General features: G+C 45.4%; 1 protein-coding gene across 1 annotated transcript in view; it reads left to right on the forward strand.

Annotated features, from left to right (window-relative positions):
• Nucleotides 1–490: 490 nt before the first annotated feature.
• sdhdb (succinate dehydrogenase complex, subunit D, integral membrane protein b) overlaps nt 491–14867 on the forward strand; it is a 37431-nt gene continuing 23054 nt past the window's right edge. Inside the window, exons 1-2 of the mRNA XM_078199100.1 lie at nt 491–576; nt 5096–5206. Of these exons, the coding sequence (XP_078055226.1) occupies nt 528–576; nt 5096–5206 (160 nt within the window). The 5' untranslated portion in view covers nt 491–527. The remainder of the gene's footprint in view (nt 577–5095; nt 5207–14867) is intronic.

Here is a 14867-nt window from a genome sequence, read left to right on the forward strand (position 1 = left end):
GTGGGATTGTGGTCGGTGCAGACTCGATGGGCCGAATGGCCTCTTTCTGTACTGTAGGGTTTCTATGATCTATGCGTGGAATTTTGCTGAGCCAGTTACACCTGAGCAAACTAGGCCCCTTCCTCTTTATCACAAGGAAGTGTGCCCTTGCTTCTTGTCTTACCAATGGGACAATTTATATCGAGGGGCAATATCCAGATGAAGGGGCAACGCTCCGAGAACTCATGATACCAAATAGACCTGTTGGACTTTAATCTGGTGTTGTGAGACTTCTTACTGTGACAATCTAGAGCACATCTCCACATCACAATCTAGAGCAGCATGGCTGGGGTGGTGATGCCCCCCTCCCTCCCCAATGAAGCACCATGGAAAGCAGCCAGCACTGATTGTCAATGTAGAGAAAGGTCAGAGCAGCTGATGACTTCAACTCCCATCATGCCCCAGCACCGACGGAACATGCGCAGCGATGGGTTTCCGGTGACCTGCATTCGCTTCCGGCTGGGTGACCTTGCGGGAGGGAGCTGGTCATGGCGGCTGTGCTGAGGCTTAGCCCGCTTTGTGGACGTGGCTTTCGGCGTGAGTTGACCATCCCTTAGCGGCCAATGAGGGAGAGAGAGCGTTCCGCTGGCCGGGGGTTAATGTCCAGCCCGTGCTGGGAGGTGATGGGCTGAGAGTTTATTCTAAATTTGACCCCCCTCCCCACCACCACCCGGGGCTGACTCCCTCTGTCCTGACTAGGCCCGGTTGCTGTGGTAACAGCCACCCTGCTCTCCCCCCCCCCAGCCGCCTCTCAGTCACTGCCTGGGGAATGCACCCCGCCGGGGCCGCTGTGATTGACTGAGAGGAAGGCAGCTTTAAGCAAGTGTTTTGAGGGTTTGGTTCCCCTCGGGGTCAAACCTCAGGGTCAACCTGCTCAGGAGGGTCGGCAACAGCTGGGGTCTGGTTCTGAACCTACACTTCTCCATCACCCCCCCCCCGCGGCTTCCCGTGTATCTTACAGAAAACTCTTCCTGCATTGTCTTGAATCCTCGAGCAGAATCATAGAATTCCAACAGTAACCCATCGAGCCTGCACCGACCCTCACAGACAGAGCATCTTACCCAGGAGCATAGAGTCATAGAGGTTTACAGCATGGAAACAGGCCCTTCGGCCCAACTTGTCCATGCCGTCCCTTTTTTTTTAAAACCCCTAAGTTAATCCCAACTGTGTCCGCATTTGCCCCATATCCCTCTATACCCATCTTACCCATGTAATTGTCTAAATGCTTTTTAAAGGACAAAATTGTACCCGCCTCTACTACTACCTCTGACAGCTTGTTTCAGACACCCACCACCCTCTGTGTGAAAAAATGGCCCCTCTGTACCCTTTTGTTTCTCTCACCTTAAACCTTTGCCCCCTCGTTTTAGACTTCCCTACCTTTGGGAAAAGATATTGACTATCTAGCTGATCTGTGCCCCTCATTATTTTAGAGACCTCTATAGGATCGCCCTTCTACGCTCCAGAGAAAAAAGTCCCAGTCTATCCAGCCTCTCTTTATAACTCAAACCATCAAGTCCTGGTAGCATCCTAGTAAATCTCTTCTAGTTTAATAATATCCTTTTTATAATAGGGTGACCAGAACTGTGCACAGTATTCCAAGTGTGACCGTACCAATGTCTTGTACAACTTCAACAAGACGTCCCAACTCCTGTATTCAATGTTCTGACTGATGAAACCAAGCATGGTGAATGCCTTCTTCACCACTCTGTCCACTTGTGACTCTACTTTAAAGGAGCTATGAACATGTACCCCTAGATCTCTTTGTTCTATAACTCTCCCCAACGCCCTACCATTAACTGAGTAAGTCCTGCCCTGGTTCAATCTACCAAAATGCATCACCTTGCATTTATCTAAATTAAACTCCAACTGCCATTCGTCAGCCCACTGGCCCAATTGATCAAGATCCCGTTGCAATCAGAGATAACTTTCTTCACTGTCCACTATGCCACCAATCTTGGTGTCATCTGCAAACTTACTAACCATATTCTCATCCAAATCATCTTCACTGTATCTCCATAAACTCACACGTTTACCCCAGTAATCCATCTAACTTGCAGATTTTGGTACACTAAGGGGCAATTTAGCATGGCCAATCCACCTGACTCACACATCTTTCGGACTGTGGGAGGAAACCGGAGCACCTGGAAGAAACCCCGCAGACATGGGGAGAACATGCAAACTCGGCACAGACAGTTGCCCAAGGCTGGAATTGAGCCCTGTTCCTTGGCGCTGTGAGGCAGCAGTGCTAACCACCGTGGCACTGTGCTGCCCCATTTTGGAATGTGATCATTCTGGATCCACCCAACAGAACACCATCTTCTACTGAATTGAATCTCTGATAGACTGGCTGTCCTTGCTGCATCTTATCAGGCCATTTGTATGTAAAAAAACAAAAAAAAGAAAAAAATTATAGCAGTTGGAGTGAATGGGATCAAATGTTACGGGGGGAAAGCAGGATTAGTTGGACGATTCGCCATGATTGTGATGAATGGTGGAGCAGGCTCGAAGGGCTGAATGGCTTCCTCCTGTTCCTGTCTTCTATGTTTCTATCCCTGGATTACTTGCTGTGGGTGCATCAGTAGCTCTTCATCTTTGCTGGTCTCATCTCTAATTTGAGTCAGTTTTGGTGGTGTTACGTTCATTAGGCGATTGATCTGTATGCCTAGATATTTTACCTCATGTTTCTCTTGTGCAGACGACTAAGATAGGGCATCTGCTATTATTATTTCTCTATCTAGCTTATATTTCAGAGTGAAATTGTAACTCTGAAGCTTCAAGAGTTACCTTTGCAGTCCAGCTGTTGCTCTATACAGATTTTTCCTGTAGATCTGTCCCAGTGGATAATGACCACTCTTCACTTTGAACTTTGTCCCATAGATTTTTCACATCCATATAAAAATGCAGAAGTTCTCTTTCTATGCTGCCTTAACTGGTCCCAACTGATGGTAGAGCTATGGATGAGAATGCTAATAGTCTTCCCTCTGGCAGCAAGGCTGTTCTGTCCTTTCCTAGAACCAAATACTTGAAGAGTGACAGGTTTCCTTCTGTTGTGGTAAGGCCAATTTGTCTCCTTGCCTATATACTATCTTTGAGTTTGTTGAAACTCCTCTTATGTTTCTGATTTTCATGATTTCTCGTGGATTTAAAGTGTGTTCTGGCGTGTAAGATATGGAAGAACTCGTACTGGAAGAACTGGAAATTTCTTGACTCAAATTTCTTGACATCGGAGATGGCTGTGATTTTCTTCAGGACTCTGCTTACTACTACGGGTGTGTACACCAATCTGAAGAACTAGCATTCTGTGGGTTTGGCAGGTGCTGCCAAAGGAACCGTGGCACGTTCCTGCAGTGCATCTTGTAGATAGTACACATTGCTGCCACTTGGTGGTAGAGGGAGTGAATGTTTGTGGAAGGGATGTCAATCAAGTGGACTGCTTTGCCCTGGAAGGTGTTGAGCTTCTTGAGTGTTGTGATGATCGGAATCTTTGAAGCATCCTGCCATCATGTCAAAATGCTCTGGGTACATTTATATCAAATCTTCCTTGTTTCTGATTGGAGGTTTGTTTTTCATTGGGCATACTATCTTTACCTCTGTCACCTCCATCAGCTCATGGTTTAACTTGCCACTCTTCGCCACCAATTTCATCACTGAATCACAATATCATTTGTAATAAAAGTATCATGTGGCTTGTTTATCTACTCTGCAGCAACAAAAAATTGCTGGAGAGAAATTACTTCCTTGGTGTGGGATTATAGCACAAGGGGGCATATCATTGAAGTTAAGTCAGGAAACTCTTCACAGTAAGGGCAATGAAATCTGAAATTCTGATCTTAAAAGCTCCTGGGGGCTGAGTGGGTCAACTGAATATACCAAAACTGAGACTGATATTTTTGTTAGGCAAGGACACATTTGAATCCACAAGTGCGATCTTACCAGCTGTTCACGCCATGCTCCCACTGCAGTGAGGTTGGAGAATTTGGCGCCCAGCCAAATCTCCATTCATTACAGCGGGATGGGAAAATTGCACCAGCATGAATGGTGGTAGCATTTCAGCCCACATCGTGTCGGTGGAAGGCCAAAGTCTGACCGAGTGACCGATCCATCTATTCCCCTACCATCCATTTCCTCTTCTTTTACTTATTCTTTAATCTTTTTCCTCATGCTTCCTCATTTTTACTTTAATATTGATCTGCAAATGCTGAGCATAGATTATAGAAATGGAGATAAATATAATGGTAGAACATACCCATAGCACTGAGGGGCAATAAAATGAACAGCTGTGAGGGGTAAAGAACTCTCAGGTCATGAACATATGGAGCAATAAAAGACATTTTAAACATAATTTTTTTAACTTTATCTCTTAAGCTGAAACTTAAGTAAAAGTTAGGCTTGAGTGCTGCTGGAAGTCAAGGGAGATATAAGATTAATTCCCTATCATGCATGAAGTTTGAAATTCATCATTACTGGGGCGGCACGGTGGCACAGTGGTTAGCACTGCTGCTTCACAGCTCCAGGGACCTGGGTTCGATTCCCGGCTTGGCTCACTGTCTGTGTGGAGTTTGCACATTCTTCCCGTGTCTGCGTGGGTTTCCTCCGGATGCTCCGGTTTCCTCCCACAGTCCAAAGATGTGTGGGTTAGGTTAATTGGCCATGCTAAATTGCCCCTTAGTGTCCCGGGATGCGTAGGTTCGAGGGATTAGCGGGTAAATATGTAGGGATATGGGGAGAGGGCCTGGGTGGGATCGTGGTCGGTGCAGACTCGATGGGCCGAATGGCCTCTTTCTGTACTGTAGGGTTTCTGATTTTGTGATTAAGGGTTTTGGAATCAAGATGGGTAAATTAAGTTAAAATACAGATCAACGATAATCTGCTGAAAGGCAGACCTATATTTAACAAATAAATGATTGCCACACGTATATACAAATTTCTATTGTAACCTTTATCCGTAGTAGAATAGTAACTGGGTTAGTACGTTAAGTACATTTGTTGAAATAGCTTCAATTTTGCAGCTGCTATTAAAGTTTGGGCTTGTTGCCTGTTTCTCTCTCCTTTCCAGCAACATTCTTCAGTAAATCATGGGCAGCTGGACCTCTTGTTGCTTCCAAAAAGACCCAACAGCCTCCAGTACATATGGCATCGCAGATTCACATGTCTCCCAGCTATTTGGGTAAGTGTTGTACCTGCAGGGTTCTGTGTCGCGGGTAAAGCCAAGCTTTTTGTTATTGGCTGCTTAGGATCCAGGATGGGAGGAATAAGGGGAGGCACAGCGTTTGGGGTCACGAGCGTCCCCTCCTCTGAGATAACAATGGCAGTTGTGCAAAGGAGACTCTGATGTGGCAGCCCTGGATCCACTGGATCAATGCCACCAAACAGCAAAGAGGTGGACATTAGGAAGCATTTCTAGAGGTGCTGGCCTGATTATGTGCCAAGCTTGGCACAGGCAGAGACACTCATTGACTGAGTGCAGGAAAAACCAGGAGCTCATGCACTTCAGCTGTGAAAGTGAATGGTGGCTTCACATTTTACTGCGTTTCTGATTCTGTCTGCCTGCTGTGCAAGTTCCTACACCAAGCTGGCAACTCTCCTTCACAAGCACCAACAGGGCGAGCACAGAGAGGAAGGGGGAGGTGTGGTGACAGTAGGTTTGGGACCTTGGGTGGGGTGTGTAGAAGAGGGGCTGAATAATGGCTAGAGGCATGGAGAGGCTGATTACTGTTTGAGGGGAGGGAGGAGTAGCTTATAGTGCGAGAGGAATGGGGGTAGAGAGGCTTCACAGTCTTCTGTCACGAGGAAATCTGGCTGAAGCTTGCATGAATACATATATATTTTACAAAGTAAAACAGATATTCATGTTGCTATGATGCATTATATATTGATCTATAATTTGCAAATGTTGATGATTACATATGGAATGTTACTGTGCTGCTTTATTCCTGTTTTTGCTGGTATTGGGGTCAAGTTAATTTTCCAAGTATTAAAGTGGGGTCACATTGGAAAATAGCGAAGCACTGACATACAGTGTGTAACAAAGGATGAATCAAAGGCTTGGATGGTATTTGTGAGCAGCACAGATCACCGGGAGCTGGAAGCAAACCAAAACATTTTGTATAGCATTTTATTAAGTTTCAGCGAAATATTCCAATTAGCTTCAAATAGAATTAGGCCATTCAGCCCCTCAAGTCTGTTTCCAGGCAGAGCTTTGATTTAAAAGCCCATTTGAAGAATGGAACTTGGGACATTCCGAGGTTTTGCTCTAAATTATGTCCTGAAGCAGGACCTGCAGCTTTCCTTTTGACTTCGGAGGTGTTGTATCAAAGATTCATCAGAATGATCCCAAACCTAAAAGGATCCCAAACCTTAAAGGGGCGGCATGGTAGCACAGTGGTTAGCACTGCTGCTTCACAGCTCCAGGGACCTGGGTTCGATTCCCGGCTTGGGTCACTGTCTGTGTGGAGTTTGCACGTTCTCCCCGTGTCTGCGTGGGTTTCCTCCGGGTGCTCTGGTTTCCTCCCACAGTCCAAAGATGTGCGGTTGATTGGCCATGCTAAAATTGCCCCTTAGTGTCCTGAGATGCGTAGGTTAGAGGGATTAGCGGGTAAAATATGTAGGGATATGGGAGTAGGGCTTGGGTGGGATTGTGGTCGGTGCAGACTCGATGGGCCAAATGGCTTCGTTCTGTACTGTAGGGTTGCTATGATTTCTATGATTTAAAAAATAATAATAATTTATGGGATGTGGGCGTCGTTGGCTAGGCCAGTATTTATTGCCCATCCCTAGTTGCCCTTGAGAAGGTTCTTGAACTGTTGCAGTTCTTGAGGTGCAGGTACACCCACAAGTGCTGTTATAAGGACATGTTCATACAGACTGCGTCTGATGAAAGGCTGTCAACTTGATGGTATTTCTTTCTTCACAGATGCTGCCTGACCGAGGTATTTGCAACATTTTCTGTTTTTATTTCAGATTTCTGCATGGTGGCACAGTGGTTAGCATTGCTGCCTCACAGCGCCAGGGACCCGTGTTCAATTCTGGCCTTAGGTGTAGAGTTTGCACATTCTCCTCGTGTCTGTGTGGGTTTCCTCTCCCTGACCAGAGATCTGCAGGTTAGATGGATTGGCCAAGCTAAATTGCCCCTTAGTACCCAGGGATGCGTAGGTTAGGTTGATTAGTCAGGATAAATGCACAGGGTCATGGGGTTAGGGTGAGGGGGGAATAGGCCTGGGTAAGCTGCCATCGAGACTGCCATCAGACTTTTGAATAGACCTACCTTGCATTAAGTTGATCTTTCTCTACACCCTAGTTATGACTGTAAGACTACATTCTGCACTCTCTCATTTCCTTCTCTATGAATGGTATGCATTGTCTGTATAGCGCGCAAGAAACAATACTTTTCACTGAATGCTGATACATGTGACAATAATAAATCTATTGCCCTTTTGGTGCAGACTGGATGGGTTGGATTGCCTCCTGCACTGGTTCTACTTCCAGCATCCACAGTATTTTACATTTTTTGCTAACAGGCTTGTATTTTCCAAATTGTAGAAGTTTTAAGGGGTGATCAAATTAAATGGTTAAGATAAATGCTTTATTAGGGTAGATAGAAGGAAACTACTTCGCCTAGTTGGGAGTCCAGAACAAGGGTACATAACCTCACCATCAGAGTTGGGCTGTTTTGAGATGATATTAGGTAACACTTCACCCAAAGATTGGTGGAAATGTAGAAAACCCTTTACCCTCCCCTGCCAGAAAATGGAAAATTTCAAAACTGTGATTATTCGATTTTAGTTAGGCCAGGGTAATTACAGGACCAAAATAGATCGGGTTAAGATCAGCTACGGGTATAGGTCAGCTATGATCTAATTGAATTAAGGAACAGGCTTGAAGGGCTGCATTGCCAGGACTGTAGAATTCTGACAACACCAGGTTGTTAAACTTCTTACTGTGTTTACCCCAGTCCAATGACGGCACCCCCACATCATGTAGAATTCTGAAACAGAGAAACAAAATGTTGGGTAATGCAGCAAGTCAGTCAACTGCTGTGGATATAATAGAGCAGCTTATTGCTGGTGGGACACCTCCTCCAGAACTCAACATTCATACGGAACCCCACCTGAAACACAAAGTTGTCCTTTTACTGCACACTTTTTTGCTTTATTTTTTGTTCCTTGAACTGCATCTTACCTGATGAAGGAGCAGTGCTCCTAAAGCTCGTGAAACCAAATAAACCTGTTGGACTTTAACCTGGTGTTGTGAGACTTCTTACTGCACCTTACTGATTAAAAGTATAGAAAAATCAAGCTGCACCCACCACAAAATAATTTGCAGCTCGGCATAATTTCCTTTGGTTCATTCCACTTGGAACAGATCAGTTTTAATGTTACATACTGTTGTACGCACTAGATGGCAGTAAAGGCACTGGAATGTGCTGCTGTTAACAACACAGATTTGTGTTTCTATAGTTCATTGTTCAAGATATATCTCAGCATCTTAAAGTGCAATGGAGGGGAAAATAAAATGGATACCAAATGGGGGGCAAGGACAGATAAATGGGATTAATAATTGGGCCCAAAGATATGGGTGATGAGAGATATTTTGAGAATATCTTCTGTGTAGAGAAGGGAATTGCAGAAGATGGAGGCATGTTAAATTGATAATAGAAGATTCAAGGTTACCCAGTAGTATCCTCTTGTTAAAATGACCTGCAACAACAAAAGGCCATTTGGCTCTGTGTGTCCCTGCCAGCCAAATGAAAGCCCTTGGTCTGTAGTCCTGTGGTTATGGCATCTCAAGTGAATATCCAAAAGTAAAGTTTATTTATTTATCAGTGTCTCAAGTAGGCTTACATTAACACTGCAATGACGTTACTGTGAAAATCCCCTAGTTGCCACACTCTGGTGCCTGTTTGGATACACTGAGGGAGAATTTAGCATGGCCGATTCACCTAACCAGCACGTCTTTCAGACTATGGGAGGAAACTGGATTACCCGGAGGAAACCCACGCAGACACCGGAAGAACGTGCCGACTCCGCACAGACAGTGACCCAAGCCGGGAATTGAATCACAGCTAACCACTGTGCAACCGTGCTGCCCCTAGATGTTTTTTTTAAAAAATGTGATGAGGATTTCTGCCTCTTCCACCCTTTCAGACAGAGTATTCCAGACACCCACCACCCCCTGATTGCGAAAACTACTCAAACACCTCTAGAATCTTTCCACCAATTCCTTTCGATCATGGTTATTGACCTTTCTTGGGAACAGAACGAGGTCCTTCCAAATCACTCTGACCAGGCCCCTCATAATGTTATACACCTCAATTCAATCACCCCTCTGTCTCCTCTGTTCCAAAGAAAGCAACCCCTGCCTATCCAAACTTTCCTTGTAGCTACTATTTTCTATTCCTGGCAGTATTGCCTCTTACCCTCTCTGACGCAATCAGTCCCTTCCAGTCATGTGGTTGCCAGAGATGTACAGTAATTTGTGAGCAATGTGTGTTTATTTCACTTGTACAGACTTGCTGAATCATTCCATTGTTTAGTGCTGTTGACTCATACAGTAACTGTTTTTCAGCTCTGTCTCCTCCAGGACCACATAAGTTGTAATTGGTTGCTGGCTGGTTGCTCTCTAATTTGGCCCTTAATCAGGTGACTGTGCAATGCCCGCAATGGCCCAGTGGTGAGCGACAAGGCTTTTCCTCCCTGCATCTGCACAAGCCTGACTTCTCAATGCATACTGTAATGGTATTGCTAAAGGATCTACTGTGCAGGATTAGAGAACTGAATATGATCAAATGTACTAAATTTATGTTCTGCCCACCATTTGCCTATCAATCTGCACTAAATTGGGAAATAATACCGAAATTGAAACACATATCGGCATTGCATCTTTCTGCAACCTCATTGTGTTGCTGTTGCAGATCTATTTAATTGCTTTCGAAAGGTTTCAGAAATGTCTCCTGTTCTATGTTAAGAGTTGATCTCTGCTAGGTGAGCAGTTGGGAAGCTATAATTGACTTTTGGCACCTGGGAACTCAGCTAATGTTCCTGCTGATAGGACAGATGCATGGTTATTCAGAGAGGACACACATAGGCACAGCTGTGGTCTCCCCTACAGTTCATTTGCCATCTGGTACTCGCTGACTTGGCTTACGTAGTGGCTGGTACGTGCACAACCATATTCCAGCACAAGGCAACAAATCAGCAACAAAAATAAAATTGATTCAAAAACAAAGGGGCTCCACGGTGGCACAGTGGTTAGCACTGCTGCCTCACAGCGCCAGGGACCCGGGTTTGATTCAGGCCTTGGGTCACTGTCTGTGCGGAGTCTGCACATTCTCCCCGTGTCTGCATGGGTTTCCTCCGGGTGCTCCAGTTTCCACCCACAGTCCAAAGATGTGCAGGTTAGGTTGATTGGCCATGCTAAATTGACCCTAGTGTCAGGGGGATTAGCAGGGTAAATATGTGGGAAAAGGGCCTGGGTTGGTGCAGACTCGATGGGCCGAATGGCCTCCTTCTGCACTGTAGGAATTCAATGAAAACATATTAGCATGCCTCAATGTGAAGCCATGGGATGTAGATTTGTGTCCACAGTTTCTAATGAGGTGAGTGCCTAACCTCAGCTAAGTATCAAGTAAAATCAGGCCTTTAGCTCAAACAGTTTTGCCTAACTGGTCTATACCGACATTTATGGCACTGGAACCTCTTCATCTTATCGTATCATAGAACATAGAACAGTACAGCACAGAACAGGCCCTTCGGCCCACGATGTTGTGTCCTTTTGTTCATTCGCAATCCTATTTTATTCCCTCCTATTTTAGTAATTTCTCCCCTTTCCCTAACAGTTCAGAAGACATGATGCGGAGATGCTGGCGTTGGACTGGGGTAGGCACAGTGAGAAGTCTTAACACCAGGTCAAAGCCCAACAGATTTATTTGGTAGCATGAGCTTTCAGAGCGCTGCCGCTTCATTGGGTAACTCACCTGATGAAGGGACAGCGCTCCGAAAGCTTGTGCTACCAAATAAACCCGTTGGACTTCGACCTGGTGTTGTTTGAGACTGCTTATAGTTCAGAAGACATTCATTCCTTAATGAAGTGCCTTTCTAATGGGTGTCAGTTGCTGTCTGCTAACTGGTGGATCTGTAAACCCAGACAAGTGTTGACCTTTGTCACTTTCTTAGTTGCGCTCCTACAACCTGCCTAACTCAAGCTGGAACAGTTCAAAAAATATTGGCCCACTCATTTACTGGCACAACAAGTTCCTTTATTTCAATAATCCTGTTTTGCAACCCATTCCAGTGTGCCTCTAAGTCAATGACAAGATTGAAATACCTGCTTTCAAATGTCTCTGTGGTTGCCCCCATTCCCTCTATCCACTCTTGCCTACTACAGCTCCATGGGTCGCACTGTGGCCCATGAGTCAGGAAATTGTAGGTGACACTTCTGTGCAGTGTTGTAGGAGTGCTGCATTGTTCATTTCTCCCAGAGGTGACATTAAACCAAGGCTATATCCTCTCTCAAGTGGTTGCAAAATATACCTTACGACTATTTTGAAAGAGAAGGCAAGTTCTACCAATGTCCAACATTTATTCCTCAATCACCATCACAAAACAAACGGGTGGCACTGCGGTTAACACTGCCGCCTCACAGTTCCAGGAACCCCAATTCAATTCTGGCCCTGGGTGACTGTGCGGAGTCTACCTGTTTCCCCCGTGTCTGCGTGGGTTTCCTCCGGGTGCTCCGGTTTCCTCCCACAGTCCGAAAGACGTGCTGGTTCGGGTGCATTGGCCATGCTAAATTCTCCCTCAGTGTACCCGAACAGGTGCCGGAGTGTGGCGACTAGGGGATTTTCACATTTCACTTCATTACAGTGTTAATGTGAACCTACTTGTGACACTGATGAATACATTTTAAACTTTAGATGTCGAGATTAGGTGGATTAGCCATGGTAAATGTGCAAGGTAAGGGGGGGGGGGGGGGCGAGGGAGAGCCTGGGTAAGATACTCTGTCAGAGAGTTGACAAAGCCTTGAAGGGCCGAATGGCGCCTCCTGCCCTGTCGTGATTCTGTGAAATGATTTGGGCATTATCTCATTGCTTTTTATTAGAGTTTGCTGTGTATAAATTGGCTGCCACATTGCCTACAGTCATGACCACATTTCAGAAGCACATAATTGTCTGTACAATGCTTTAGAATGTCCTGAGATTGTGTGTCGGAGTCACTATGTAAGTTCAAGTCTGTCTTTTAGTGCTGGGCTATTCTTTATCACTATTCTTCTGTTCCTTCACTGGTAGCTACAATGTCCCTGTCCCCTGAAATTCCTGTCTACTCTGTTCCTCCTTGCCTTCTCCCCTTTCCCTTTCAAAAATGAATGTGAAGCTCCTCCTGCAGCCATGTTTTAGGTTCCAAGTCTGTCTGTATCTCCCTTTCCTTCTGTTGCTTCGCAGTCATTGTCTTTACCTCCATGTAAAGAGTCTTGAGCTGTTTTTCTGTACATGGAAAGCTACAATGCATATTTCTGAATTTCCAATGAAATGAGCAAGGACTTAATTTCCACTGTCGAGAGCATTTCCAAGTAACTGAAACGTAGCTTTTAACTGACCTGAGGAGCCACATGTAAGACATGCTGAGAGCAAATAGCCTTTAACCACAGGAAGCTATAGCAACTGAAACTTGTAACCTTCAAAGGGCACAGTAGGTTATGCACACAGGCACATTACCAGAAAAATAATGCATAATATTGCCATGGAGCAATGCTCCTGAAAGTATATTCTGACCAATAACAATTCTTGGTATATTCCATTTTTGCTTATGTTTAAGTGAATGTGAGTGCTGCAGTTTTTTTTTGATTCATTTGAGATGTGGGCAAGGCCACCATTTATTGCCCATTTCCAGTTGCCCTTGAGGAGGAGGTGATGAGCTGCCCCCTTGAACCGCTGCAATCCCTGAGGTGTAGGTACACTCACAGTGCTGTTGGGGAGAAAGTTCATGATTTTAACCCAGCGACAGTGAAGGTACAGCAATACATTTCCAAGTCAGAATGGTGAGTGACTTGGAGGGGAACCCCCAGTTGTGGTGTTCCCAGGTATTTGCTGCTCTTGTCCTTCTCGGTGGTAATGTTCATGGGGTTGGAAGCTGCTAAGGAGCCTTTGAGAGTTCCTGAAGTGTATCTTGTTGATGGTAGTTGCCGCTGCCACTGTTCTTCGGTGGTGGAGGGATTGAATGTCTGTGAAAGGGGTAGCAATCAAGCAGGCTGCTTTGTCCTGGATGGCGTTGAGCTTCTTGAGTGTTGTTGGAACTGCACTCATCCAGACATGTTAGTATTCCATCACACTCCTGACTTTCGTTAATGAGATTGAGAACAATTGGGAATGACCATGGATTGGAACAATGTCCTGATGTGATTAACAGGTAATTTCAGCTGTTCCAATTTCATCAAATGTGCCTCTATTTAAAGTTTCTTCAAATGGTTCTAACAGCAAAAACTAACACCTGAAAGTTGACCTGAATTTCAAATGTTGCACAATTTCTAAACAATAGCATCTTTTAGGTTCATATGTATTGCAGTTACTTTTGATTCACACTTTCTCAGTCCAAGTTGTTGGAATTTTTTTTCCCCAAAAGAATGACTGGATTTTCAGTAGATAGTTTTTAAACCCTCTTCTGCATCAATTATGGTTTGTGTATGTACAAATAGCAGACGGCCCCAGCACTGATCCCTGCGGAATACCACTCGTTACAGACTTCCATTCAGAAAACGACCTCTCCACCGCTACCCTATGTCTTCTATGGCCAAGATGTGGAGATGCCGGCGTTGGACTGGGGTAAACACAGTAAGAAGTTTAACAACACCAGGTTAAAGTCCAACAGGTTTATTTGGTAGCAAAAGCCACACAAGCTTTTGGAGCTGCAAGCCCCTTCTTCAGGTGAGTGGGAATTCTGTTCACAAACAGAGCATATAAAGACACAAACTCAATTTACATGAATAATGGTTGGAATGCGAATACTTACAACTAATCAAGTCTTTAAGAAACAAAACAACCTGAGTGGAGAGAGCATCAAGACAGGCTAAAAAGATGTGTATTGTCTCCAGACAAGACAGCCAGTGAAACTCTGTGGGGGTTACAAATAGTGTGACATGAACCCAATATCCCGGTTGAGGCCGTCCTCGTGTGTGCGGAACTTGGCTATCAGTTTCTGCTCAGCGACTCTGCGCCGTCGCGTGGCGTGAAGGCCGCCTTGGAGAACGCTTACCCGAATATCAGAGGCCGAATGCCCGTGACCGCTGAAGTGCTCCCCAACAGGAAGAGAACAGTCTTGCCTGGTGATTGTCGAGCTGTGTTCATTCATCCGTTGTCGCAGCATCTGCATAGTTTCTCCAATGTACCATGCCTCGGGACATCCTTTCTTGCAGCGTATCAGGTAGACAACGTTGGCCGAGTTGCAAGAGTATGTACCATGTACCTGGTGGATGGTGTTCTCACGTGAGATGATGGCATCTGTGTCGATGATCCGGCACGTCTTGCAGAGGTTGCTGTGGCAGGGTTGTGTGGTGTCATGGTCACTGTTCTCCTGAAGGCTGGGTAGTTTGCTGCGGACAATGGTCTGTTTGAGGTTGTGCGGTTGTTTGAAGGCAAGAAGTGGGGGTGTGGGGATGGCCTTGGCGAGATGTTCGTCTTCATCAATGACATGTTGAAGGCTCCGGAGGAGATGCCGTAGCTTCTCCGCTCCGGGGAAGTACTGGACAACGAAGGGTACTCTGTCCACTGTGTCCCGTGTTTGTCTTCTGAGGAGGTCGGTGCGGTTTTTCGCTGTGGCACGTTGGAACTGTTGATCAAT

The sequence above is a fragment of the Mustelus asterias genome, chromosome 27 (assembly GCF_964213995.1).
Source record: "Mustelus asterias chromosome 27, sMusAst1.hap1.1, whole genome shotgun sequence".
In the NCBI taxonomy this organism is placed as follows: Eukaryota; Metazoa; Chordata; class Chondrichthyes; order Carcharhiniformes; family Triakidae; genus Mustelus; species Mustelus asterias.